Source organism: Silurus meridionalis, chromosome 5 (genome assembly GCF_014805685.1).
Source record: "Silurus meridionalis isolate SWU-2019-XX chromosome 5, ASM1480568v1, whole genome shotgun sequence".
Classification (NCBI taxonomy): Eukaryota; Metazoa; Chordata; class Actinopteri; order Siluriformes; family Siluridae; genus Silurus; species Silurus meridionalis.
The window spans coordinates 21,714,000-21,734,769 of NC_060888.1; the positions used below are offsets into that span (position 1 = coordinate 21,714,000).

Genomic DNA, 20,770 nt, shown 5'->3' on the forward strand with positions numbered 1-20,770 from the left:
GAAGAAAAAAAAAAAAGGAAACATTAGTGAGGGAATGACTGTATAACCACACTTAAGTGATTCCAGGTACTAGCGTTACAGAAGTTTCATTACATTATACATATCTCTAAGCAAATGGAAAGGTGCCCCCCCCCTCTAATGAATACCAAATTACTATGACTGGCAAACTGTGCTGGTATAAGAGGCAGGAAACGCTTTAGGATCTGAATGGGAAAAAGTTGGTTGATTTGTTTTTATTTTTTATTATTATTTTTAACATCAACAATAATAGCTAATTTACAGGGGCGTATATGGTAAATGTGCCAGATAATCTAGGTATAGTAATAAACACACACACACACACACACACACACACACACAATATAAATAAAGATGATGATCACTGATTTTCCACAGCATCAGATGCAACTCAAAATGAATAAAATGTACATCATTCTTAAATTAATACAGACATTGGTAAGTTAATTTGGTGAAGAAGAAACACTTAGAGGCCTGCTATTATTGGAAAATAATCAAATGATTAGTTTATGTAGAGTTAAATTCATTCTACAGATTTATACAGGATATGCCAACAATTAAATTACAGAGATGCGATCACACATTTAACCCCCCCAAAGATTTATATACACTGGCAAAATATTTTAAATACTATGTTCAGAAAGTTTAAATGCTAGGGCCAGGAAACAATCCAAATGTAGTTCTCCGATTTAGAGCATCCGAGTTTCTGTATCAAAACTGTATACGTGACTACATCTGTTGTGCAGAGTATGACTGTGCTTTGTCTTTAGTCTTCATCGTTCTGCTGTGCTAGTGTACAGAGCTTGTCCACCAACACTGAAAAAGAGAAAAAACACAAAGTTTAGGGTGAATGAGCCCAAACGTTTTTTTTTTCCCTTGTAAATAAAATGCATGTGTCCTATGCTTGCATGCAATTTGGTTTAAAAAAAAAAACTGCTGATATCTAAACTGAAATAATTTGTTGACCTGATCCTGATATCATAAATACAGACTCTCAACCTCACATTCTGCATCCTACTCTTATGATTGCGTACAATGATAGTTAACTTATCCTTCAAGAGAGTCTCACTGTATGCAACAGTAATACCGAATATTACAATATAAGTACTTCTATGTGCCTGTACCTCCAGCAGAAGGCCTCTGGAACGGGTCAAATGATCGGCAGGCATCAATCAAGTCCTTGAACTGCCTGGGACAATCATCTGGCAGAGGCTCCATTATCTTTTCCACACATACCTTATTATAAATTTTACTATACGTAGGGCAATCTGGGTATAAAAGCAGGATGAAAAGACTGGGTGAATAAAACTAAAATCGCATAAAAATCCTGAAAATGAAATTTAAATGGGGATACAAGAATGGGTTTATTAACATTAACAAAGTCATGGTGATTAGTTGCCAGTTCTACATGCCTTTAAAAGGGATTTGTCGTGTTGCAATCTCCCACAGAACAATACCGAAACTATGAAGAGCACATACAACAGATTAGGCTACTGATTTTTGTTGTATAATAAATGAATAAGACTAGGTTTGATAGTGTTTTCCCAAAATGTTTCTTTACCTGTAGATTTCACAGGCTTTGTCATACTGATAATTTATGTCTTGCAGCTGCTGTGGAGAAACGTACATCATCGAGCTTTTTTTATCCTCCTTACAGTTCTTTAGGGATATTTCTGTTTTTGCCAGTTCAAATCCTCCAAGCTTGAGAGACAAACAAACACACACACACACACACACACACACACACCTTTAGAGGCCAGCCAAATGTCCTTACAAGGTCAAAAGGGTTAAATATTCATTTCCTTATAGAGACATTAGTTCGCCACTTGATACACAAAATTATTGGCAACTAGCCTACAGTATAATAAACAGAGACTCAAACACAATGTCCTGTTTATCTAAAGGAAGTTTTCCAGAATGGTTCTTTTTAGAAAGTTAAATTCAAGTGGTATAAAACAAATGGTCGCTGCATAACTCTTAATGATTGTCAATACAACAGAACATGATGACAATACCTTTACTCTATAGCCAGCTGCCACTAGAAACTTGCTGCTAGTGATGCAGCCATGTACCTTAAACTTCTCTTCTGACTGATGCAGCCTGTAGCGGAAAAAGCAGACATGAGCAGTTTATATGGATTCACAGCACATATCTCGCATCAACAGGAATATCTTAAAAATGATGCCAGGTGATAATGCTGTGTAAATGCTTAACCTCTGGTTGGTACCTGTATAGTCCATGTGCTGCATCTAGACACATGCGAATTTTTCGGTCCCAGGGTAGTCTGCTGGGACTGTCGAGAACCTGTCTTATACTGCCCTTCTCACAGAACTCCATCACAATGAGATAGGTTGGATTTGTTCCTATGGGATAAACGTTTAGTTTAAAAATCTTGTTGGAAAAAAAAATCATCAAAAAAGAATCATCATTCACTATCTTCAGTAAAAACTTTGTCCTGGTCAGAGCAATAATAGACCTGAAGTGGGTTGGAACACGGTAGAAAAAATAAACCTGGATAGAACACAAACATATTCACTACATACTCACTCACCGTGTGTTTTTTTACATTAAGCAGGAACTGGAAAACCCAGACCAAAAATCCATGGGAAACCTAGAAGGGTAACTTAAAAGCTCACAACTAGAATACAACCTGCAAACCCATATACACCAACCAGGCATAGCCTTTTGACATAACATTATGACCAGTGAGGGAATAACACTAATTACTTACCATGCTCATTCTGGACACAGATCCCAAACATCCTCAGGATGTGGGGTGACTCAAAGCGTTTCATAGTATCCACTTCCTTATTAAAAATGCTCCTCAATTGTCTGCAGACAATAAAGAAAATATATTTATATATATATATATATATATATATCTCTCTCGACAACCCTATTAAGTCGACGTTTTTGAAGTGGAACCGCCAAATTCTCGCTTTGTCTTAGCATTTTTTATCGGTTATGTCGATTCTTTTATGTCGCCGAACCCTGATATCTCGAGCACAAGGGAGGAAAGATTTGCCATTTAACGTCGGTTATCTCGGTGCAGCTGCAGAAGAACTCTCGGAAGTGGCCATTTTGATTTTCGTTTATCTCGAACATCGGTTACCTCGATGCTTTTTGGCAACCCCCTAGGACATCGACATAACCGGGTTCCACTGTATATATATATATATATATATATATATATATATATATATATATATATATATATATATATATATTTTATTTATTTATTTCATTTTTTTTTTTCCTTTCATGTGAATGTCACCTACTGTGGACTGGTGCTCACTGGATAGGCATATCTCTTGATAGCCACAGTGAACTTGTTATATTCTCCTTTGAACAATTCAGAATTCTCAGACGTCATGATTGGCTGAATGGGAATGCTATAGGACAGCTCCTCAGGTCTGATCTCTCTAATGTCCTGTAAATGTATGCTGGGTCTTCTCACTGTCAGGCACATAAAGGTAAATTGTATAGTGTTCTGTGACTTCATACTACACACATTCACAGCCAGCCGCAAGCACATCAACAGCTTAATAACTTACAAGATTCCAGTATGCCTCTAATGTCCTGAACATCTTTCTGAGTTTGTTCAAGTGTTGTTTGCACGGCATCCACAGTCACTTTAGTCTTTTCCTTCTCATCCACCAAAGACTGAAGCACTGCAAAGAAAAAAACAAAACCTTTTTAGGACAACAGGAATGTCCCATACATTCGCTAATCTTGTCCACTAGTTTGGACCAATATAAGATTCCTTAATTAAATGTTTAATAAAATTAAGCTAGTTACAAATAATTAAATCCATATATTTGCTTACAAATACGGAGCTCCTCATAGTCACAATTTTTGTCATCTTCATCCTCTTTTTTCCTTCTCTCCTCTTCGAATAACTTATCCATCCTGGCTCTCTGTTCCACTTGCAGAGCCAGTGACAGCTGCCGTGACGCATCGTTCAGACGGTCATTCAAGGTCCCAAACTCCTCACCAAGATCAAATGCCTTCACAATGCGTTTCATGCAGCTGGATGAGGCATAATTCTTCACAACTTTTTCGGCCGACTCCAAAGTTAATTTAAGCTCTAGCAAGCCCCTTTTTACTGGATCTGGAGATTTGCCCAAACCACGAACCTTCACAACTTTGACCAGCTCAATCAATGCAAACACACGCTCAGCCAGACGCTTGCAGCGCTTCTTGTTGGCTTTAACCACACCACAAAGCTCATATAATTTATCTGCTATGGCCAGGATTGGCTCTACCAAATCCATGACTGCTACAGGAAAAAAAGAAAAGAGAACTAAGCTAAACAAAGCATTATAATAGAGTCAATTAGAAATACAGGCAAAAGTACCCTAAGAGTTAAGGTTTTGTGCTTGTAACATACAATTTTCAGTTATCAAGCATGGAAATTATATTTTAATAAAATAGAACATTTACAATATCTAGCAGAGTGGATAGTGTTCTTGCCTCACTGTTCCAGTGTCCTCAATTTAATCCTGTGCTTTAGTTACTGTTTCACTTAGTCTCCTATCTCAGTGGGGGTTTCCAACAGATCTGAGTGAGTAAATGTGTATGCATGGTGTCCTGCAATGACCTATGACCCCACTCAGGATAAAGTTAGGAACTGAAGAATAATTAATGAAGGACATTATTCAGCATGAAAAACAAACCACAAATCTCTAGAAATGCATCATGTGGTGGGAATTTTTGATTATGAGAAAATCTGATATTGCACAATACTGTGAAGACATCCTTTCTGATGAATGGAATTTTGCAAATTCATGTTTTTAGAAATAGTTGAGTTGAAACGAGTACCAGATTTTTTTATTTACAGCACAATGCCGTCTGTCATTTCAAACTAAATCATAAACTTTCTATATGGCTAGAACTGTTCTTCTTAACTGTTAGAGGCTAATAACTGTGAAGTAGAACTGTCTAGGAGATACAACAGTTTAGCTGCAATAATAAAAGTGGAGGACCACAGAGTCCTAGATTCATATCCCAGTTATTGAAACCATAACAACTGATATACAAACTCTGAAGGAAAGCTAAAAATGGTTTGTGGTTCTTTTGCAGGACATGAGGTTGTGTATTCAGATAACAATTCTGAAGATTAAACAAATCACAGTCAAAACATTGTGCTGACTTAAGTCAGACACAATGTTTTATAGCCCTGATGGAGAGGTGGTAGGTATTAGTGGTTAAGGTATTATACTTTGAATACACACGGACACACCAAGCTGCCACTTCTAGGCCCTTGAGCAAGGCACTTAACCACATAGCTGATCAGTTGTATGAATGAGATAAATTTAAGTCGCTCTAGATAAGGGTATCTGCCAAATGCTGTAACTGTAATAAAATTGCTTTGTTGAAAAACAGACTCCTGATGTTTACATGTAGCGTGATAATTAATTAGATAATTTACTGTGAGGTGTCTCCTAATTGTAATTATTGACATCTGGGTTTGTATTTAGTTTATCTACTGATTTAAGAGAATTGCTTTCTTCTATTAGATGGTGGTGAATCTCTGCTATTTAATCACTGAATGATTCACAACTATAGTAAGATTCACAACTGAGTTAAGAATGATAATAATGCCTGAAATTGACAAGGACATTGCTGTAGTTAGGAGACTGGTGAGGTTGCAGACTTAATCTCCAGGTTGTTTCAGTTTCACAAAGCAATGACTATCTTTCCACTTTGCATATTGGTTTTGCCTTCAGACTGGCTTTATTCCCTACAAACCTTTAATAATACAAACCTTGACTTTTGAATGAAAACTTTTTAAAATGGAAAAGTAGGAAATCTTATGATGATGAACAACAAAACAAACAAACAACGCACATAATAAGTCTCCACCTGCGTTCACTACCTCTAATAATCGCTGAAAGAGAGACCTATGAACTATAAATGCAGCAGACTTGCTTAGATGCACATGGGCCAATGAGAAAATCCAGGAGAACCAGAGGCATGTCTCATGACTGAGTCGGATGCCAGTTACTTCTTTATGGAATTATTTGCAGATGGGGATCCCATCTTGGCTTGATTTGTTTTTTAACCCTTCGTGCCCTACTTCATAAATTGCTTTGCTTCTTGTGCTCTGCTCAAGTTCTTTTGTCTACTTGCACTGTTGAGAGGAAAAAAGTTCCCCATGTGTCTAAAGTGGGATTTTTTTGATACAGAGGAAAATCACAAATCTCTGAACTTGCACAAATGTTTTAAAATGTTGAACTTATGAAACATTAAAAAGGAACTTTTGATGTTTAACTTTTAAAAAGGAAGTGAAACTTGTCTAAAGGTGTTGAGTCACACACTGTCTTCAACATAATGCTTAGGTTACGACTCACAGAATAGTAAAATGTCTTTCTTTCAGAATTTAGTCTTGCCATTCATTTTTCTTGAATCTTAATTTGTCAAATATTATACTTTCATAACAAAAATCCTCTGGAACAACACAGCTTTAACATTCACAGATTGAGCTTGCACAACTATAACCACCACCATGGTTGTGAAACCTAACTCAGAACAGCAAACAAAAAGTTATTATGCCAGTAACAAAAGGTTTTAATTTATGTTCTATTTAGTTTCCCCCTTTGCAACAAACGAGTATGTTAAAACTGTGCCCTTCAGCTTAGCTTTACCGTGAAAACGGTCTGAACAAGCCAGCACATGTTGGACCATTTGAATCATCTTCACAAATAATGGCTAAAAAATAAGACCATTAAGGCTTTTAATGTGCTGAATTAATAGCTATTAGAAAACAGAACACAAAAACATAATGTCTTAATCTGACACACACACTGACAAAAATAAGAAAGGTTTTGAGCATTACTTACTGTGTTCAACTTCAACCCACTTCTGGAGTTTCTGCAAATGCAGGAAACTCCCTCTTTCAGAACAACCAAACCCACGCCTTTATTTCATTACCTCCTCCTACTCCTCTTCTTCTGAATGTAGCATGTCAGCAAAAACGTGAAACTTGTATATTATATAGATTTATCACACACAGGCTAAAGTGTTTATTTCTTTTAATTTTGATGATTATGGTTTACAGCCAATTAAAAACCCTAAAATTCAGTATCTCAGAAAATGTGAATTTTGTGAAAAAGTTCAATATTGGAGACTCGTGGTGTCACACTCTAATCAGCTAACTACCTTAAAACACCTGCAAAGGTTTCCTGAGACTTTAAATGGTGTCTCAGTCTGGTTCAGGCTTCACAATCATGGGGGAAGTCCCCAGAGTCTGGAAGAAGAGAGGCACAGAATCCCAAGTTGCTTGAGGTCCAGTGAAAAGTTTGCACAGTCAGTGGTGGTTTGGGGAGTCATTTCATCTGCTGCTGTGTTTGTCCACTGTGTTTTATCAGGTCCAAGGTCAGCACAGCCATCTACCAGGAAGTTTTAGAGCACTTTATGCTAATTTTAATTTCCAACAGGACTTGGCACCTGCCCACACTGCCAAAAGTACTAATACCTGGTTTAAGGACTATGGTATCCTTGTGCTTGATTGGCTAGCAAACTCGCCTGACCTAAACCTCATGGAGAATCTATGGGGTATTGTGAAGAGGAAGATATGAGACAACAGACCCAACGTAGAAGAGCTGAGGGCCGCTATCGGAGCAACCTGGGCTTCCATAACACGTCAGCAGCGTCACAGACTGATCGCCTCACAGTCCACTGTAGTAATTCATGCGAGTATTGAGTTCTGTAAGTAATCAAATCTTAAGTAATCAAATTTTCTGAGATACTGAATTTTTGGTTTTCATAAGCTGTAAGCCATAATGTGTGTGTGTGTGTGTGTGTGTGTGTGTGTGTGTGTGTGTGTGTGTGTGTGTGTAAAAATTACTTACCCTTTCTAATTCAACTTTTAGCAGGTTTTGGGTAGGTGAAAGTAAACCAGAACTGGCATACCATCTTCTCAGAATCTGTGAGCTGAGGATTTTCTATTTCATAAAATATCGTTTTAAAAATGACTTTTGAAAAGTCTTAATTTGTGGACATTGGATTCTAAGTCTGTGCTAAATACATATTCAAACAAATCAGGTTTATTTTTTTTTATTTTTTTACACTAAAACTAATAGCTTTAAAAAAAAAATAACCGTAACACACAATTAGTGATGTATAACAAAGTATCCAAGTTTATTTTTGTTAAAGTATCCGACATTGACTTGAAACACATCACATTTAACCTAGCTCTGTGTAGCCATCTAACAATTACTCATTGATCACATCGCACATCTTGACTATTTGGTTTAACATGAAAACCATCTACCCCAACTAACTGTTAACCTTCTGCATGCTTGAATCACTGTGCCACAAAGTTTAATCATTGCTCCTGACCAACCACAATTTTGTCTCTTTTTCTACCTTCCTTTTTTTCTGTCAAAAAATGGAAACAAATTTTGTGGTTTCAGCTCTTTTTTTCTCTCAGCAACGACATCGTCTGTCCTCTGTTCTGAAGAACCTCTTGAGAAAGAAAAGCTGTAGATATCCAGCCATGACAATGACAAAGCTTTGTAGGACAGACCATGTGTTCACATAGTAGGACTTAAACTGAAGCAGGAGGTAATCAGCCCCTCTGCGCATACGTGCTACATTATAGAAGCGCCACATGTGCTGAATTCGAATGTGTACCTTAGTTGAAATTTCCTGAGCAAAGAAAGAAAGAGGAAAATATTGAACAGATATGTATGAAACAGGAATTAAATGTTGGCTATACACTGTATATTCTTATCAGTCCATCTGACTTAAGTCCTAAATGTGTGTGTGTTGTAGATTTGCTTATTTGATTGCTGCCAAAACTTTTATAAATATTCAATAAAATAATAAATATTTACAAGCAAGTAAAAATTCAATGTCTGACCAATTCATGTCTATGTCTAATCTCAGATCAGACTATCAAATCTATTGTGTCATACATCAACTAATTATGGCAAAAAAATCCACTTGGCCAATCATGATGCATTGACTGCATCTGCATGGGTCTTTGTGTTGTTTTGCTGCTACATGAAAGACTAGATGGATAATTGCATAAACATGGGTGCATGTATGGTATCAGAAGGTATGTTTCAGAAAGGTTTCAGATAGGTACCTTGATGTTGAAAATAGTACTGTTAAGAACTTCTTTGTCCATTTCATCCTCCTTTTTGGCCTCGACTTCCTCTTCATAGAAAACCCCAAAGTTCAGGAATACTCGCATTTCACCAAAATGGTTGTGATAGTTGGCAAAACACATCTGGTAAAAACCTGAAACGTGTATGTGTGACAGTGTAGGTGACAGAAAATATTCAAGCTGTACAATAAAACAATATTCTCTCAACTTATTGCTTTATTATACATTCTCTCCCAGTCCTAAGATAAGTCATACTTAATTCTTTGCTGTACCTGTCTCCTTTACATGAAGGTTCATCTGGCCCATAGTGTTATCAGTGTAGGAAAGAGGGATGCCTTTGGGAGAGATAATAGAGGCTGCCACGAGTCTGTCTGAAGTCATCCTTGACACCCACTGAACCTGGACACGCATTATTCAACACAAAACCATTTAACTATGTCTTTATAATTGCTTCGAAACCATTTTATTTCAAATTAATAAAAATAATATAGGTCAGTCATTTAATATGACCAAAACACACAGAATGCTTAAACTATTAGCCATAACAGTTATAAAATAATTGAGACCATTCCCTAATTAAAATATGTCTAGACATTCTGACTATTTTGTTAAAGGTAGTGAAACACTTCAGATAAGTCAATGCTACAAAAACTGATAAGCAAAAGGGGAACAAGGCAAGGTGATTGCTCTGTTCACTTATAGTTCCTAAATCTGGAAAAACCTGCAAAAAAAAAAAAAAATATATATATATATATATATATATATATATGTATATGTATATATATGTATATGTATATGTATATAAACCCAATACATTCTATAGATGTAAAGACAAAACTAAATCAAACTCACCATATAAGTCAGGTAAAAGCGGCCATTCTGACGAGCAAAGTGCCAGTAGCAGTGTGACTCTGTACCAGACAACAAAATAGCAAAGTCGTAGTGATCTGCTGCATGAAAAAATTCATCACCTCCGTCTTCTGGATCTGAGATACTTTCACCCCACTGTCCCAAAACAGGAATAACGAGGAGGACTATGGTACAAAGTATGCAGCGCATGTCTCAAATTTTACCACGCACACACACACACACTCAAACTCCTGTTCTGGCTACTCGTCAAGGACACATAGGGCAGCGCCTGATAAATATGTTATGTAGTAGTGTACAACATGGGCTGAATGTCTTCAGATTTTAAACAAACGCAAAAGATAAGTACTATAATGGTATATATTTGCAATGTTCCTTTAATATCACTCAAGGTCTTGAATTAAAGAAAGAAAATGTACATTGTTTTCAACTCATATAATAATTATTTTTGTAAGTAAATAAAATAAATTTGATTGTTTTTATACAATGTGACAGTAGTACAAAGCATCAACAACAAAAATCAGCAAAAGGGTAAGGTTGCTGCTCACAGCTCCAGAGTTCCCAGTTTAATTCCGATCTCAGGGTGCTGACAACGTGGAGTTATGCATATAACTCCCCATGTCCATAATCTCAATCTTACTGAACAGCTCTGGGGTGAACTGAAACTCACTTGAGGCCTCCTCACCCAATGTAAGTGCCCGACCTCACTTATACTCAAAAATCTTGTGTATATCCTTCAAAGAAGGGTAAAGCTTAATATAACAGCAAAAGTGGAATAAATCTGGGATGTTAAAGAAAAGTACAAATGGTGTGATGTCAAGTGTTCACAAACTTTCAGATGCATGTATTTTTTAATAAAAAATATATATGAAGTTAAAAAGTGTCCTTATTCAGCTAAATGAGGGGAAAATTTGGTGTCATAAATTAGAATAACAGAACTCTAATATAGAATATCTACAAATTATAATACAATGGCTTATGTAGTATTAATTTAGAGCTGTCAACCGATTAAAATATTTAATTATTAATTAATCGCATAATTGTCATGAGTTAACTCGTGATTATCTGTTCTACATGTACTTTAAATTATAGTTTTGAAAATTTTTAATACTCTACTCAACATGGGCAAGCACGAATATGGATAATTTATGCAAATATATGTTTATTGTGAGTGAAACCAAACTCAGCATAGAGAATAAAGACCAAATATTTTTGTAAAGATTTTAAAGTAATTATGGTGTTTTAAATTACGTAAATCATCAAGACACCAAACTCCAAACAAGCTATTATTTCCACACGGATGGTTTTTATTGCTGGATGTGTGCATTATTGTGGATTTTGGTGCTTAATTTGATACTTGGCAAATCAGTAAAACAAATGATATTGATTAAAACTAATTTTTTAGTGGAGGTTTATTTATATATATATATATATATATATATATATATATATATATATATATATATATATAAGTAAGAAAATGATGTGAATCAATGTGTGTTGCATTAAAGGTTTTAATTTTGCCTTTTTATATTTATTTATTTATGTTTTTAATCAAAATTGTCAAACAGAAATAATGCAATGATAAAATTGGTGCGTTTAAAATGAATTTGCGTCAGTTAATTTAGACAGCCCAATATAAATTACATTTCTTTGTCATGTATGAATGTTTGAAATATGAATATGAAATATGAACAGGTGGTCTTACTCAAGTCCAATTTTTTCTTTGCTTATTTTATTGCTGCACGGATTAATATTTAATTATTATTTTTATTATAATTATTTATATACAGCAACCTATTAATCATACAGAATTCAGTAATAAATGTCCATGAGCAAGTAAAAAATCAATGTATGATCAATTGGCTAACATATTATTGTGGCCTACATCACCTTTTAACGATAAGTACATGAGTGCATCAGTAATTTTTTTTACTTAAAAGAATATGAAGTTAGAAAGTGTCTTCATTCACCTAACTGAAGTGAGGTGAACATTTGTTGACTATGTATTGGGATAAATTCTTATTCATTTTGCCTTTTTGCCATAAATTGTAAAAAAACTCAGGAAAATAAAAAGCACTTGCGAGCTTTATTTGCTTTATCCACTGACATTATATTGACTATGAAAGAATAGTACAGGAAGACAGTGGGGAATTTCATAACCCTAATCATATTCTTTGTGTTCTCAGATATTTGATCACCATCATTGTAAACAGCAGATCATCAGCAGGGTTTTTCAGTCTCTGTGGTCTGCTTTGTGTTGAAAAGCCTTTTGAGGAAGTAGAGCTGCAAGAATCCAGCCAGTATAATCAGGAAACTCAGCATGGCCGACCAATTGCTGACGTAGTTAGAGTTGGACTGGAGCAGGTAGTAATCGGTTGCTCTCCTCATGCGCTCAATGCTATAGTAGCGCCACATGTGGAACACAGAAATCTGCAGTCGGGAGGAGCTGTCCTGCATAGACATCCAGCATGTTTTCAGTTGGGGAAAAAAGCATACATTTCAGACAAAAAATCTGTATAATGTCTACATGTTTGCTCAAAATCTAAGAAGCATAGACAACAATTTAATTTTATATTTTAGATATTGCAGTTCATGATTAGTATTTTACCTGAATGGTATCTAATGTATTGTTCAACTCTTTTCTATTATCATCGTTCTTGGAGTCCTTTGAATCCTGGTAGTACACCCCAAAGTTCATGAAGACCTGCATGCTGCCAAAGCGGTTGTGGAAGTTGCTAAAGCACATCTGATAAAAGCCTGTGAATGTACAAGAAAAAAAAAACTTTAAAAATAAATAAATAAACAAAATATAAATAACTAAAAGGCACCATAAAAATCTATTTTCATACATATATTTCATACAGTCATTACAAAGTAGTGCAGAATTTAGGCAGTTAGCAAAAAATGTGTCAAAGACGTGTATGTCTGTACTTTATTATCTTACAGTATTTACAGTTCAAAAACATAAAGATAAGAACTGTAAAGCAGAGTCATAAGAAAAAAAAAACTATATCTTCAACTCACCAGTTTCTTTAGCATTGAAGGTTATATCCCCTGTGACATCGTCTACTGAGCCCACAATAAGACCACTGGGAGCATTTACCGTAACTGACAGGTGTCTGTCAACACCTACCCCTGTCGCCCACTGGACCTGTACACACGTAACATATGTACAGGGCTTATTTACTGACAAGCACTAATGATAACCTTGGACAAAATGGTAATGGACAAAAAAGGCTTGATAAAAATAATCATTCTACCTACATATACTTCCACACAGATATCAACACAGTAACGCATTTGTGTACATAAATAAAGGTGTAGCCATTAATGTATAACAATTAATTTCATAAATGTTTAAAAAACAAACTATTGAATGTAAATGTCATATTCAAGTTTTAAACCTAAAGCGTCTTAGGATAAGACAAGCATTAGATAAAGTCTTAATAAAGTTGTACTTAAGTAATTTTACCCAACACCCAAGATCGTAATTCTATTTACTTATGTTAATATGGTTGAACTGAACAATCTGAACTGCCCAGCTATGTTCAATACACATAAGACATAATATATAAAAGGATGATTATAAATGTAAGATAAGAGAAATACAATTATACAAGCAAAACCTGTATACATAACATTGTTCTAGAGAAACACACCTAAACCTTCCAACAACTGTCCTTGAACCTGTATTATAAGCAGACAGGTTTTCTAGTAACATATTGTAATATATATTTGTGGAACTCACAAATGTGTTAAAGATGTTGTTGTTTAGAATTAGGTTAAACGACACTTAGATAATTCTCTAAGTTGTTAGGTGGTTAGTGTGCCTTAGGCCTACAACAGTGAATAATCATATGGTGGCTGAAACTGTTCCATGTGCTCTCTTTACTTTGCGCTCATACTATGCATGATCTACGATGTGCAATAATTTCAGTGCAATAAATTTTTTTTTTTACATGTAACATTTAATTTTACTTAACATATAACTTAATATGTATAATTATTTACATTATCAATAAAAAAAGTATTCATATTCTGATTCAATCTATAATTTCTTTCTTACCTGAAAAGCATAAAACCTACAGCTACAATTTTATCCACATGCAAGAAAAAAAGAAAAGATTCTGCTACATATTACCATGAAGTTGAGATAGAATTGTTCGCCTTGGTGTGCAAAATGCCAGAAGCACTCAAGGTCTGACGCAGGCACCACAACGGCAAAGTCGTACTGGTCCGCTCCCCAGAACAGCTCCTGGTCAGACACTCCAGGCTGCAAGTTTTTAATTGCTTTCCCACAATCCCATTCTAATATCAGAAGCAAAAGGACAACACCAATATATTTCCCTCTCATTATACAGGTATGCAGGGTGCATCCACTGACTGGTGAAATAACTATATTTTTGAGGTGCCAAGCCACTCTTTTGAACAGTAGCAGATTATTAACCCTGACGTGTTCCTTCCAGAGTTTTCAGCCTCTAAGTGAGAAAGTCTGCGTCCGGTCACAGGTGTTGCTGACAGCTTCCTCACATTCTACACTTTACAGTGATTTATATACAATTTTGACTGTAATTTTGACTATTTATCTAGTATAACCCTGCTGTAAACCTCTTGTTGTTAACCTATCATGTGTATTAAGGTAAATGCATAGTCTGACCTGAACTTAAATTAACATTTAGCAAAAGTCTGTCAGTTACATGTCATTCAGTCATCATTGAATGATCTCATTTGGCATCTCAAAACTGATTAATCAGAACATGTTGATTAGTTTAGAAAAGAAAGAAAAAAAACCTTTGCTATGCATTAAATTAACAACATTAACTAATGTAATAATAATAAATAATAGCAACTGTCTTAAATGTCACCAGTTGTGGTTCGAATAACCACATATTTTACGAATTATATGCATTATATGCATTATATACCTATGATGTGTATTATCTATGTACTTTAGAATATTATATGTATCACAGTAGTGGGCTGTCACAATCAGCAATGCCTTCTCTGAGTCAAATTCATTGACTTACAGTTAAATTTTTTTATGAATGTGAATTAAATGATTCCCAACAATCCATTATTTTCTTTTCATAGTGTTTCTCTTCCTTGTTTCCTGTTGTCTCTGTTTAGGTTAAAGTGTCTATACAATCATATTTCAGCCATCACAGGGACAAAATCTGCCACAAAGCCTTAAAAATCAGCAGTACAGGCACCTGTTGTGTAAAGTACATGTTGCATGAAGCAATAGTTTAAACAATCGAATTTTGAGTTGGAGAACCAAAGGCCATCTAGAAGGCATACAATAACATATGCAATTTCATGTCAGTTGTTTGGCTGGTCAGAGAGTGCACAAGTCAGAGCTAGCAAACCATAAGACCCAAGACAAACTTTTTAAGAAAGGGGGGCATTGTGAGGAAAGATCAGTCAAAACTGTTTTAAAAAGTTTTTATGCTTTTTCATTAACCATTCATCCATTTTATTTCCTGTAGAATTTGTACAAAAACACACAATTTGCCCCCATTTCAAATGTCCAGGGAAACAGTAATGTATGGGGGGAAAAAAGCACAAAAATGCAGAGAAAAACTTGGTTCAATTTACGAGGTTTATATTGATGCTTCTGCTCGAGATGATGTATGCAGGTGGTGCAGCTGTGGCTCCAGTGACATGAGAATTGCTGAATTGTGATGATTGGTTTTATTAATGGTATTTATTCTTGCTGTATGAGATACGTGTCTGTGATGCAGCACTCTGTTATACTAGGTTTCTCTTTAACATTGATAATTTCTATAGTCATCCCATCGTAAGTTGTATTAAGAGGTGGATTTACTGAGGACACCACTGAAGTCTTAGGTGTGAAATTCACAGCCCTAACCCTAGCATGTATTATAATTATTCATATATTTGCTTAATTCCTCTCAACATATCGTTTTACTAAAGTAATTTAGTTTTATAGATATTTCCTAATAATACACCACCACATATTTCTACACTGAATAATTGTAATGATTTAGTTTAAACATTCCGTAACATATTTACTTTTTCCTGTTGAAAAACAACACTACACTTCCCATAATACACTGAACAGCTTTTACTTCCTGGTCCCTTTTATGCTGACCTTGAGCCAGTTCTGTCTGTATGAATAAATTACGAATGATAAAAAGAAACGGCTTTAGCCACGCCCACTACTGCCTGCTGTTTAGTGACGTGTCGGTTAGCGACCAATCCAATTTAACCGTGTATAATGCGGAAGTCAGCCTGTGACTACAGGTGTGTAGGAATCTTGAAACCATGTTTGACAGCAGCCAGGTGAGCAGCTGATATGGACGCGAAGGCGAATGTTATAAGGTCGTTAAAGAAACACGACATCGGAGACGAGTTTTCACACGTGTCCTCTTTTCCAAAAGCGTCAGTCCTGATCCCCCTGTTCGTGAGAGAGGGTCGGGTCCACGTGCTCTTGACTGTGCGCTCTACTCAAGTGAGTGCACTGTGATCTCCTCTGGACTAGTGAAGGGTCGTTCATGAACAATTCGTTCATTTTGAACGAGTTTTTAATGTGACTCAGAAGAACGAGTCGTCTTAAAGTCGATCGCATGAGCAAAGCATCGCAAAATCTAACAAAATCTGTTTATTGAAAATGTAACATTTTATTTGATTTCTGTTCAAAGGAACGACTTGATCTGGACGACGAATAAAAAAATCATTCGTTTTGATGCTCCGATCTTCCCATCACTACTCTGTACTGTAGACCACTTATTAAGTCGTTATTTCAAGAAAATAGTGTAATTCCTCTTGACTTGTTTCAGCACATTGTCATTAGTAGCTTATCTGACATTTAATCACTTATTGTTTTATATTACTTATTTTCTATTATTAAGTTTTTTTTTTAACTTTTATTTTCTATAACGTATTTGGGTGTATTTTGTCATTATTCCAGATTAACTCGTTATTTTAGTATATTATAGTTATTTTGGTAGATTATTAAGTGGTAGTTCAATAATTAAAGTTCTCAGTTACTGACCCGAAGGTCAGGGTTCAAACACCAGCATCACCAAAATGCACCTTTGGGCCCTTGAGCAAGGCCCTTAACCTTCTGTGCGCCAGAGGGTGCTGTATCATGGCATTAACTTGTTACTTCGGTATATTTTGTCAATACTGTATTTCGACAATATATTTAACTCAATATTTCAGAAAATGTAGTCATTATTCCGAAGTAACTCGTAATTTTGGTATATTTTCTCAGTAATCAACTTCAAGATCATTTTATCAAGACAATCTTCAAACACCTAACAACTCTTTCAACATCGTTATTACGACGGTTAATTCAACATACGTTCAACCACGTTATTTTAATTTAATCTTTATTTCCAAACCGTGTGTTATTTCGCCTTGTTATTTTGGACTTAATACCTCACTATTTTGTATTTATTACAAATTTGAAGATGTTACGTAATTTGTTTGGCTAGAATGCATATTTCAGACTTTGTATGAATTTTTATAGAATTATTTTTTACTTTTCAACATATCATCCTGTAAATGTGATAAATGATCTTATTTCCAGATGTTATTGCTATTTCAACTTAATATTTAATATCCCATAATCTGTTAGTAAGTCAGATTTATTGAATATTAGCTTACAATTCTGTTTATTATTCTTTTTCTGTTCTGTTCTTTAAATAACTAAAGTAGATGTTTGTATTGAAGTCACATAAATGTATTCGGTCAAGACTCTATAATAATCTAATACTCTGTTGAACTAATGAGATCATAAATTGCTGTGCAGGTTAACCCTCTTCTGCTTCTCTTCTCAGCTCAAACACAATCCCGGAGAGGTGTGTTTTCCGGGGGGGAAATCCGATCCACATGATCAGGATGAAATTGACACAGCGCTGAGGGAGGCGCTGGAAGAGATCAGCCTTCCTCCTGATGGAGTAGAAGTGGTTTGCAGACTCTGTCCACTGTTGAATCAGGTAAATTGACTCAGCACAAATCATCAAAACATCATGAATAGCAGTAATATCATGATCTAATTTAAGAAGCAGCATTTATTTGATACACATATATCACTATACAGTGACCTTCTTTAATTCAACTATTGCCAAATAATTAGGAACTAGCACGGTTATAATATTGTTTAAAATGAGAAACTCATGGGATAAAATGCCAGCTTTCACTGTTAAGCAAGAGCTTCTTTTGTCACACCACGTTTCAGTCATAAAGGGAAATCCAAAATGCAGAAATAGTGGAAACAGGAAACATTGAACTCTGTTTCAGTTTGCAGTGCAGATATAAAACAATTTTCTGCTGATTTATGGCATTGACGCAGCCCATCTAGTTTACAATCTATGAGAACATGAGCCTGAGGGCATAAATAGCAATATGAGCATGCAGTTGTAAACTTGGGAAGTTGATCTGGTCAAGCAAAGTGTATGAATGAAGAGTATAGGCTAAAGGACTAAAGCTCTGCTTTACCACTGTCTTTAGATGGAGAAATGGTGGCACAGTCAGCAAGTGGTTGAACAGCGTTGTGGGTAACCAGTACCCAAGGTTAATATAGACATATTGATGAGTCTAATTGGAATTTCATTATACAATAATACTTGTAAATGGTAATAAACACAAATAGCACATGAACAAACATCCAAACACCTTTCAGCTTCAAAAAACAGCTTCAGACCTCATTTCATTGCTAATGTCTGTTTACAATGTCCTTACTTCCTTGGATAATTTCAGAACGTTCTTATGAATTCTCATTAGCTAACGGAAAAGCCTTGCTTCTCCTTTCTCAATATTCTTCACAGAGAGGTCTTCTGGTGACCCCAGTGGTGGCTTTTATCAGCGACTCCTTCCAAGCAAGCCCAAACCCGGATGAAGTGAGCGAGGTGTTCTCTGTGCCTGTGGAGTGGTTCTTAAATGAGAAGGATCACTCTGCTTACCCAGTACCCAACATTGGTGAATATACACACAGTTTCATCTACACTGACCCTGTGACAGACAAGACCCACCAGATCTGGGGAATGACAGCCTTTCTAATCATACTACTGGCTGTTCTTGTGTTTGAAAAAAAGCCAGAGTTTGAAGTGGGCTTTGATTTGGAGAATCTGATTGTTAACTTTCGGCGATACCTTCAACACAAGTTAAGCAAGTTATGATTAGTTAAATTTAGTAGCTGAAACTTGTGAACTTCTTGCGTTATTCTGGTCGGATTTGGGGTGGATTTTGATCATAGAAACTTTGTCCATGATGCACAAAATCACACACACATTAATGTCTCGTGGCAATGTAGCATAGCCAAACCACCTGCATTCAGGTTTTTAAGGTGAGAGACAAGTCAACCAAAGGATTCAAATTAGCCTGGACTATTTTAAATTGACACCGTTCATTTGCATGAAACATCGGCTTCGTTCCAAAATCCATATGACCAAAATGTATGAGTAGATCATGAAAAAACAAACAAACATAAATAAACTCAAATATAATTTCTAAATATAATCTAGAATTACAAAAACTGACAAATGCTTGAATAACCTCACATATTATATCACTAGAGCATGTGTACTGTATGAAGTAGCATTATAAATGCACTTTTATTAATTATTATTAAAAGCTTATAAAAGATATGATGTTTGGAATGAAATGTAATTGAATTAAATAATATTACATGCCAAGCCTTCTATCCCAGTGATGTAAATATTATGTTAATCATATTCTAATGGTGGACTGTGTCTGTAAAACGAAGTTTGTTTCAGAAATAAAGTGCACTTATTAGTCTGGTTCTGTTTTCATTTCATATTTTTTCTTTAAGCCAGAGCTTCCCAACCAAATAAACATTGTCAAGAGATATTTTACCAACTTTTAAAAATTCAAACATTTAATACAATTATTAATAAATCTTTATTGAATTGTAAAAGTAATATTCTGCCTGTTTATTTGAGCATTTTATTTTTGACATTTCTGCTTACTTAACAGGCCCAAATCACATTCATCCTAGCTAAATGTTTTTCAGTTTGGATTAAACCAATCATTGATGGCTGGTCATGATAAATGATTAATAAATATGAACATTGATCAATAGCCCAACAATGAATGTGTCCCTTTAAGAAATGTGGTAACTTTTAAGTTGTAAGTTGTAACTTTCACTTTTAAGTTGTAAAGACATTTTGCATAAATCTCAGATAATGGAATAAATAATAAAAACAAATTCACACATTATACACCTCAATATGTTTTAAATGTGCGCTCTGAATTACTAATGATGTCATGGACGTGTCAGTGGAGGGTTCTGAAAAATATCGGCCAAGAAGAAGCTTTTTTTAATCATCTGACCTGACTTTCACTGCAGTCTGGACTAGAAAGAAATCACTCCTAAATTTACCTCTTCTTAACATTCTGTGGGGTTCAGTAAAAGTACAAAAGGGCTCATATTCGAATGTACTTGCCTATCAGTGGTAAAGCACTTATCAGTAAAAAATACTTATTTAAACAATTCATTCAATTCAGTATTCTATTCACCTGCACACCATAATTTTGGAGAGAGTTTTCTATTGTTACAGACAATAGCTTTAAAAAAGATCTTTGACCCACTCTTCTGAGAGGAATTTGTGTATCCCACTGGGAGATTAAATAAAAATATTGTAGGTTTCTCATGCATTTTTTGTTTGTTTACCCCAAGTCTTCTGTGAGGGAGAGCAAAGATGTCTCAGCAGCTTAGTACTTGAGCAACTATTAATAATTTTCAGTAGCATCACAGAAGTTGGCACACTAAATTAGTTT

The 20,770-nt window shown here is 35.3% G+C and overlaps 4 protein-coding genes across 5 annotated transcripts; 1 reads left to right on the forward strand and 3 right to left on the reverse strand.

The window, feature by feature from the left end:
- Nucleotides 1-218: 218 nt before the first annotated feature.
- Nucleotides 219-7,014, reverse strand: LOC124386575 (mixed lineage kinase domain-like protein). Of its 2 annotated transcripts, none has more exons than XM_046850501.1 (11): nucleotides 6,861-7,014; nucleotides 3,845-4,297; nucleotides 3,573-3,689; nucleotides 3,297-3,474; nucleotides 2,750-2,850; nucleotides 2,246-2,381; nucleotides 2,034-2,118; nucleotides 1,580-1,719; nucleotides 1,431-1,480; nucleotides 1,143-1,286; nucleotides 219-834 (listed from the first exon to the last, which is right to left on the reverse strand). In XM_046850501.1, the coding sequence occupies exons 2-11, from the start codon at nucleotides 4,290-4,292 to the stop codon at nucleotides 785-787; spliced, it is 1,449 nt and encodes a 482-aa protein (XP_046706457.1). In that variant the 5' UTR covers nucleotides 4,293-4,297; nucleotides 6,861-7,014; the 3' UTR covers nucleotides 219-784. The 2 variants fall into 2 exon arrangements, with proteins under 2 accessions (XP_046706457.1, XP_046706458.1); XM_046850502.1 differs by having other exon boundaries at nucleotides 3,845-4,294; nucleotides 6,861-7,008.
- Nucleotides 7,015-8,136: 1,122 nt separating this feature from the next.
- LOC124386236 (transmembrane emp24 domain-containing protein 6-like) lies at nucleotides 8,137-10,225 on the reverse strand. Its single transcript, XM_046849960.1, has 4 exons — nucleotides 9,986-10,225; nucleotides 9,406-9,532; nucleotides 9,113-9,267; nucleotides 8,137-8,670 (listed from the first exon to the last, which is right to left on the reverse strand). The coding sequence occupies exons 1-4, from the start codon at nucleotides 10,190-10,192 to the stop codon at nucleotides 8,449-8,451; spliced, it is 711 nt and encodes a 236-aa protein (XP_046705916.1). The 5' UTR covers nucleotides 10,193-10,225; the 3' UTR covers nucleotides 8,137-8,448.
- A 1,845-nt stretch (nucleotides 10,226-12,070) lies between these two features.
- Nucleotides 12,071-14,484, reverse strand: LOC124386328 (transmembrane emp24 domain-containing protein 6-like). Its single transcript, XM_046850085.1, has 4 exons — nucleotides 14,145-14,484; nucleotides 13,028-13,154; nucleotides 12,612-12,760; nucleotides 12,071-12,454 (listed from the first exon to the last, which is right to left on the reverse strand). Exons 1-4 carry the CDS (start codon nucleotides 14,355-14,357, stop codon nucleotides 12,224-12,226), a joined length of 720 nt encoding a protein of 239 aa, XP_046706041.1. The 5' UTR covers nucleotides 14,358-14,484; the 3' UTR covers nucleotides 12,071-12,223.
- A 1,747-nt stretch (nucleotides 14,485-16,231) lies between these two features.
- Nucleotides 16,232-19,770, forward strand: nudt7 (nudix (nucleoside diphosphate linked moiety X)-type motif 7). Its single transcript, XM_046849685.1, has 3 exons — nucleotides 16,232-16,475; nucleotides 17,809-17,967; nucleotides 18,799-19,770. The coding sequence occupies exons 1-3, from the start codon at nucleotides 16,320-16,322 to the stop codon at nucleotides 19,147-19,149; spliced, it is 666 nt and encodes a 221-aa protein (XP_046705641.1). The 5' UTR covers nucleotides 16,232-16,319; the 3' UTR covers nucleotides 19,150-19,770.
- The last annotated feature ends 1,000 nt before the right edge of the window (nucleotides 19,771-20,770 follow it).

What these genes read in the sequence shown, in the direction of transcription:
- LOC124386575 (XM_046850501.1), bottom strand. Translation starts at nt 4,292, where the DNA reads ATGGATTTGGTAGAGCCAATCCTGGCCATAGCAGATAAATTATATGAG. An exon ending in TAGAGGCATACTGGAATCTT is followed by an intron (nt 3,475 to 3,572) that starts GTAAGTTATTAA and finishes TGTGCCTGACAG; the next exon opens with TGAGAAGACCCAGCATACAT. An exon ending in CCAGAGGCCTTCTGCTGGAG is followed by an intron (nt 835 to 1,142) that starts GTACAGGCACAT and finishes TCTCTTTTTCAG; the next exon opens with TGTTGGTGGACAAGCTCTGT.
- LOC124386328 (XM_046850085.1), bottom strand. Translation starts at nt 14,357, where the DNA reads ATGAGAGGGAAATATATTGGTGTTGTCCTTTTGCTTCTGATATTAGAA. An exon ending in AATTCTATCTCAACTTCATG is followed by an intron (nt 13,155 to 14,144) that starts GTAATATGTAGC and finishes ACGTGTGTACAG; the next exon opens with GTCCAGTGGGCGACAGGGGT. An exon ending in CTTCAATGCTAAAGAAACTG is followed by an intron (nt 12,761 to 13,027) that starts GTGAGTTGAAGA and finishes GTACATTCACAG; the next exon opens with GCTTTTATCAGATGTGCTTT.
- nudt7 (XM_046849685.1), top strand. Translation starts at nt 16,320, where the DNA reads ATGGACGCGAAGGCGAATGTTATAAGGTCGTTAAAGAAACACGACATC. An exon ending in TGACTGTGCGCTCTACTCAA is followed by an intron (nt 16,476 to 17,808) that starts GTGAGTGCACTG and finishes TTCTCTTCTCAG; the next exon opens with CTCAAACACAATCCCGGAGA. An exon ending in TCTGTCCACTGTTGAATCAG is followed by an intron (nt 17,968 to 18,798) that starts GTAAATTGACTC and finishes TATTCTTCACAG; the next exon opens with AGAGGTCTTCTGGTGACCCC.
- LOC124386236 (XM_046849960.1), bottom strand. Translation starts at nt 10,192, where the DNA reads ATGCGCTGCATACTTTGTACCATAGTCCTCCTCGTTATTCCTGTTTTG. An exon ending in CCTTCATGTAAAGGAGACAG is followed by an intron (nt 9,268 to 9,405) that starts GTACAGCAAAGA and finishes TACACGTTTCAG; the next exon opens with GTTTTTACCAGATGTGTTTT. An exon ending in GTACTATTTTCAACATCAAG is followed by an intron (nt 8,671 to 9,112) that starts GTACCTATCTGA and finishes TTCTTTGCTCAG; the next exon opens with GAAATTTCAACTAAGGTACA.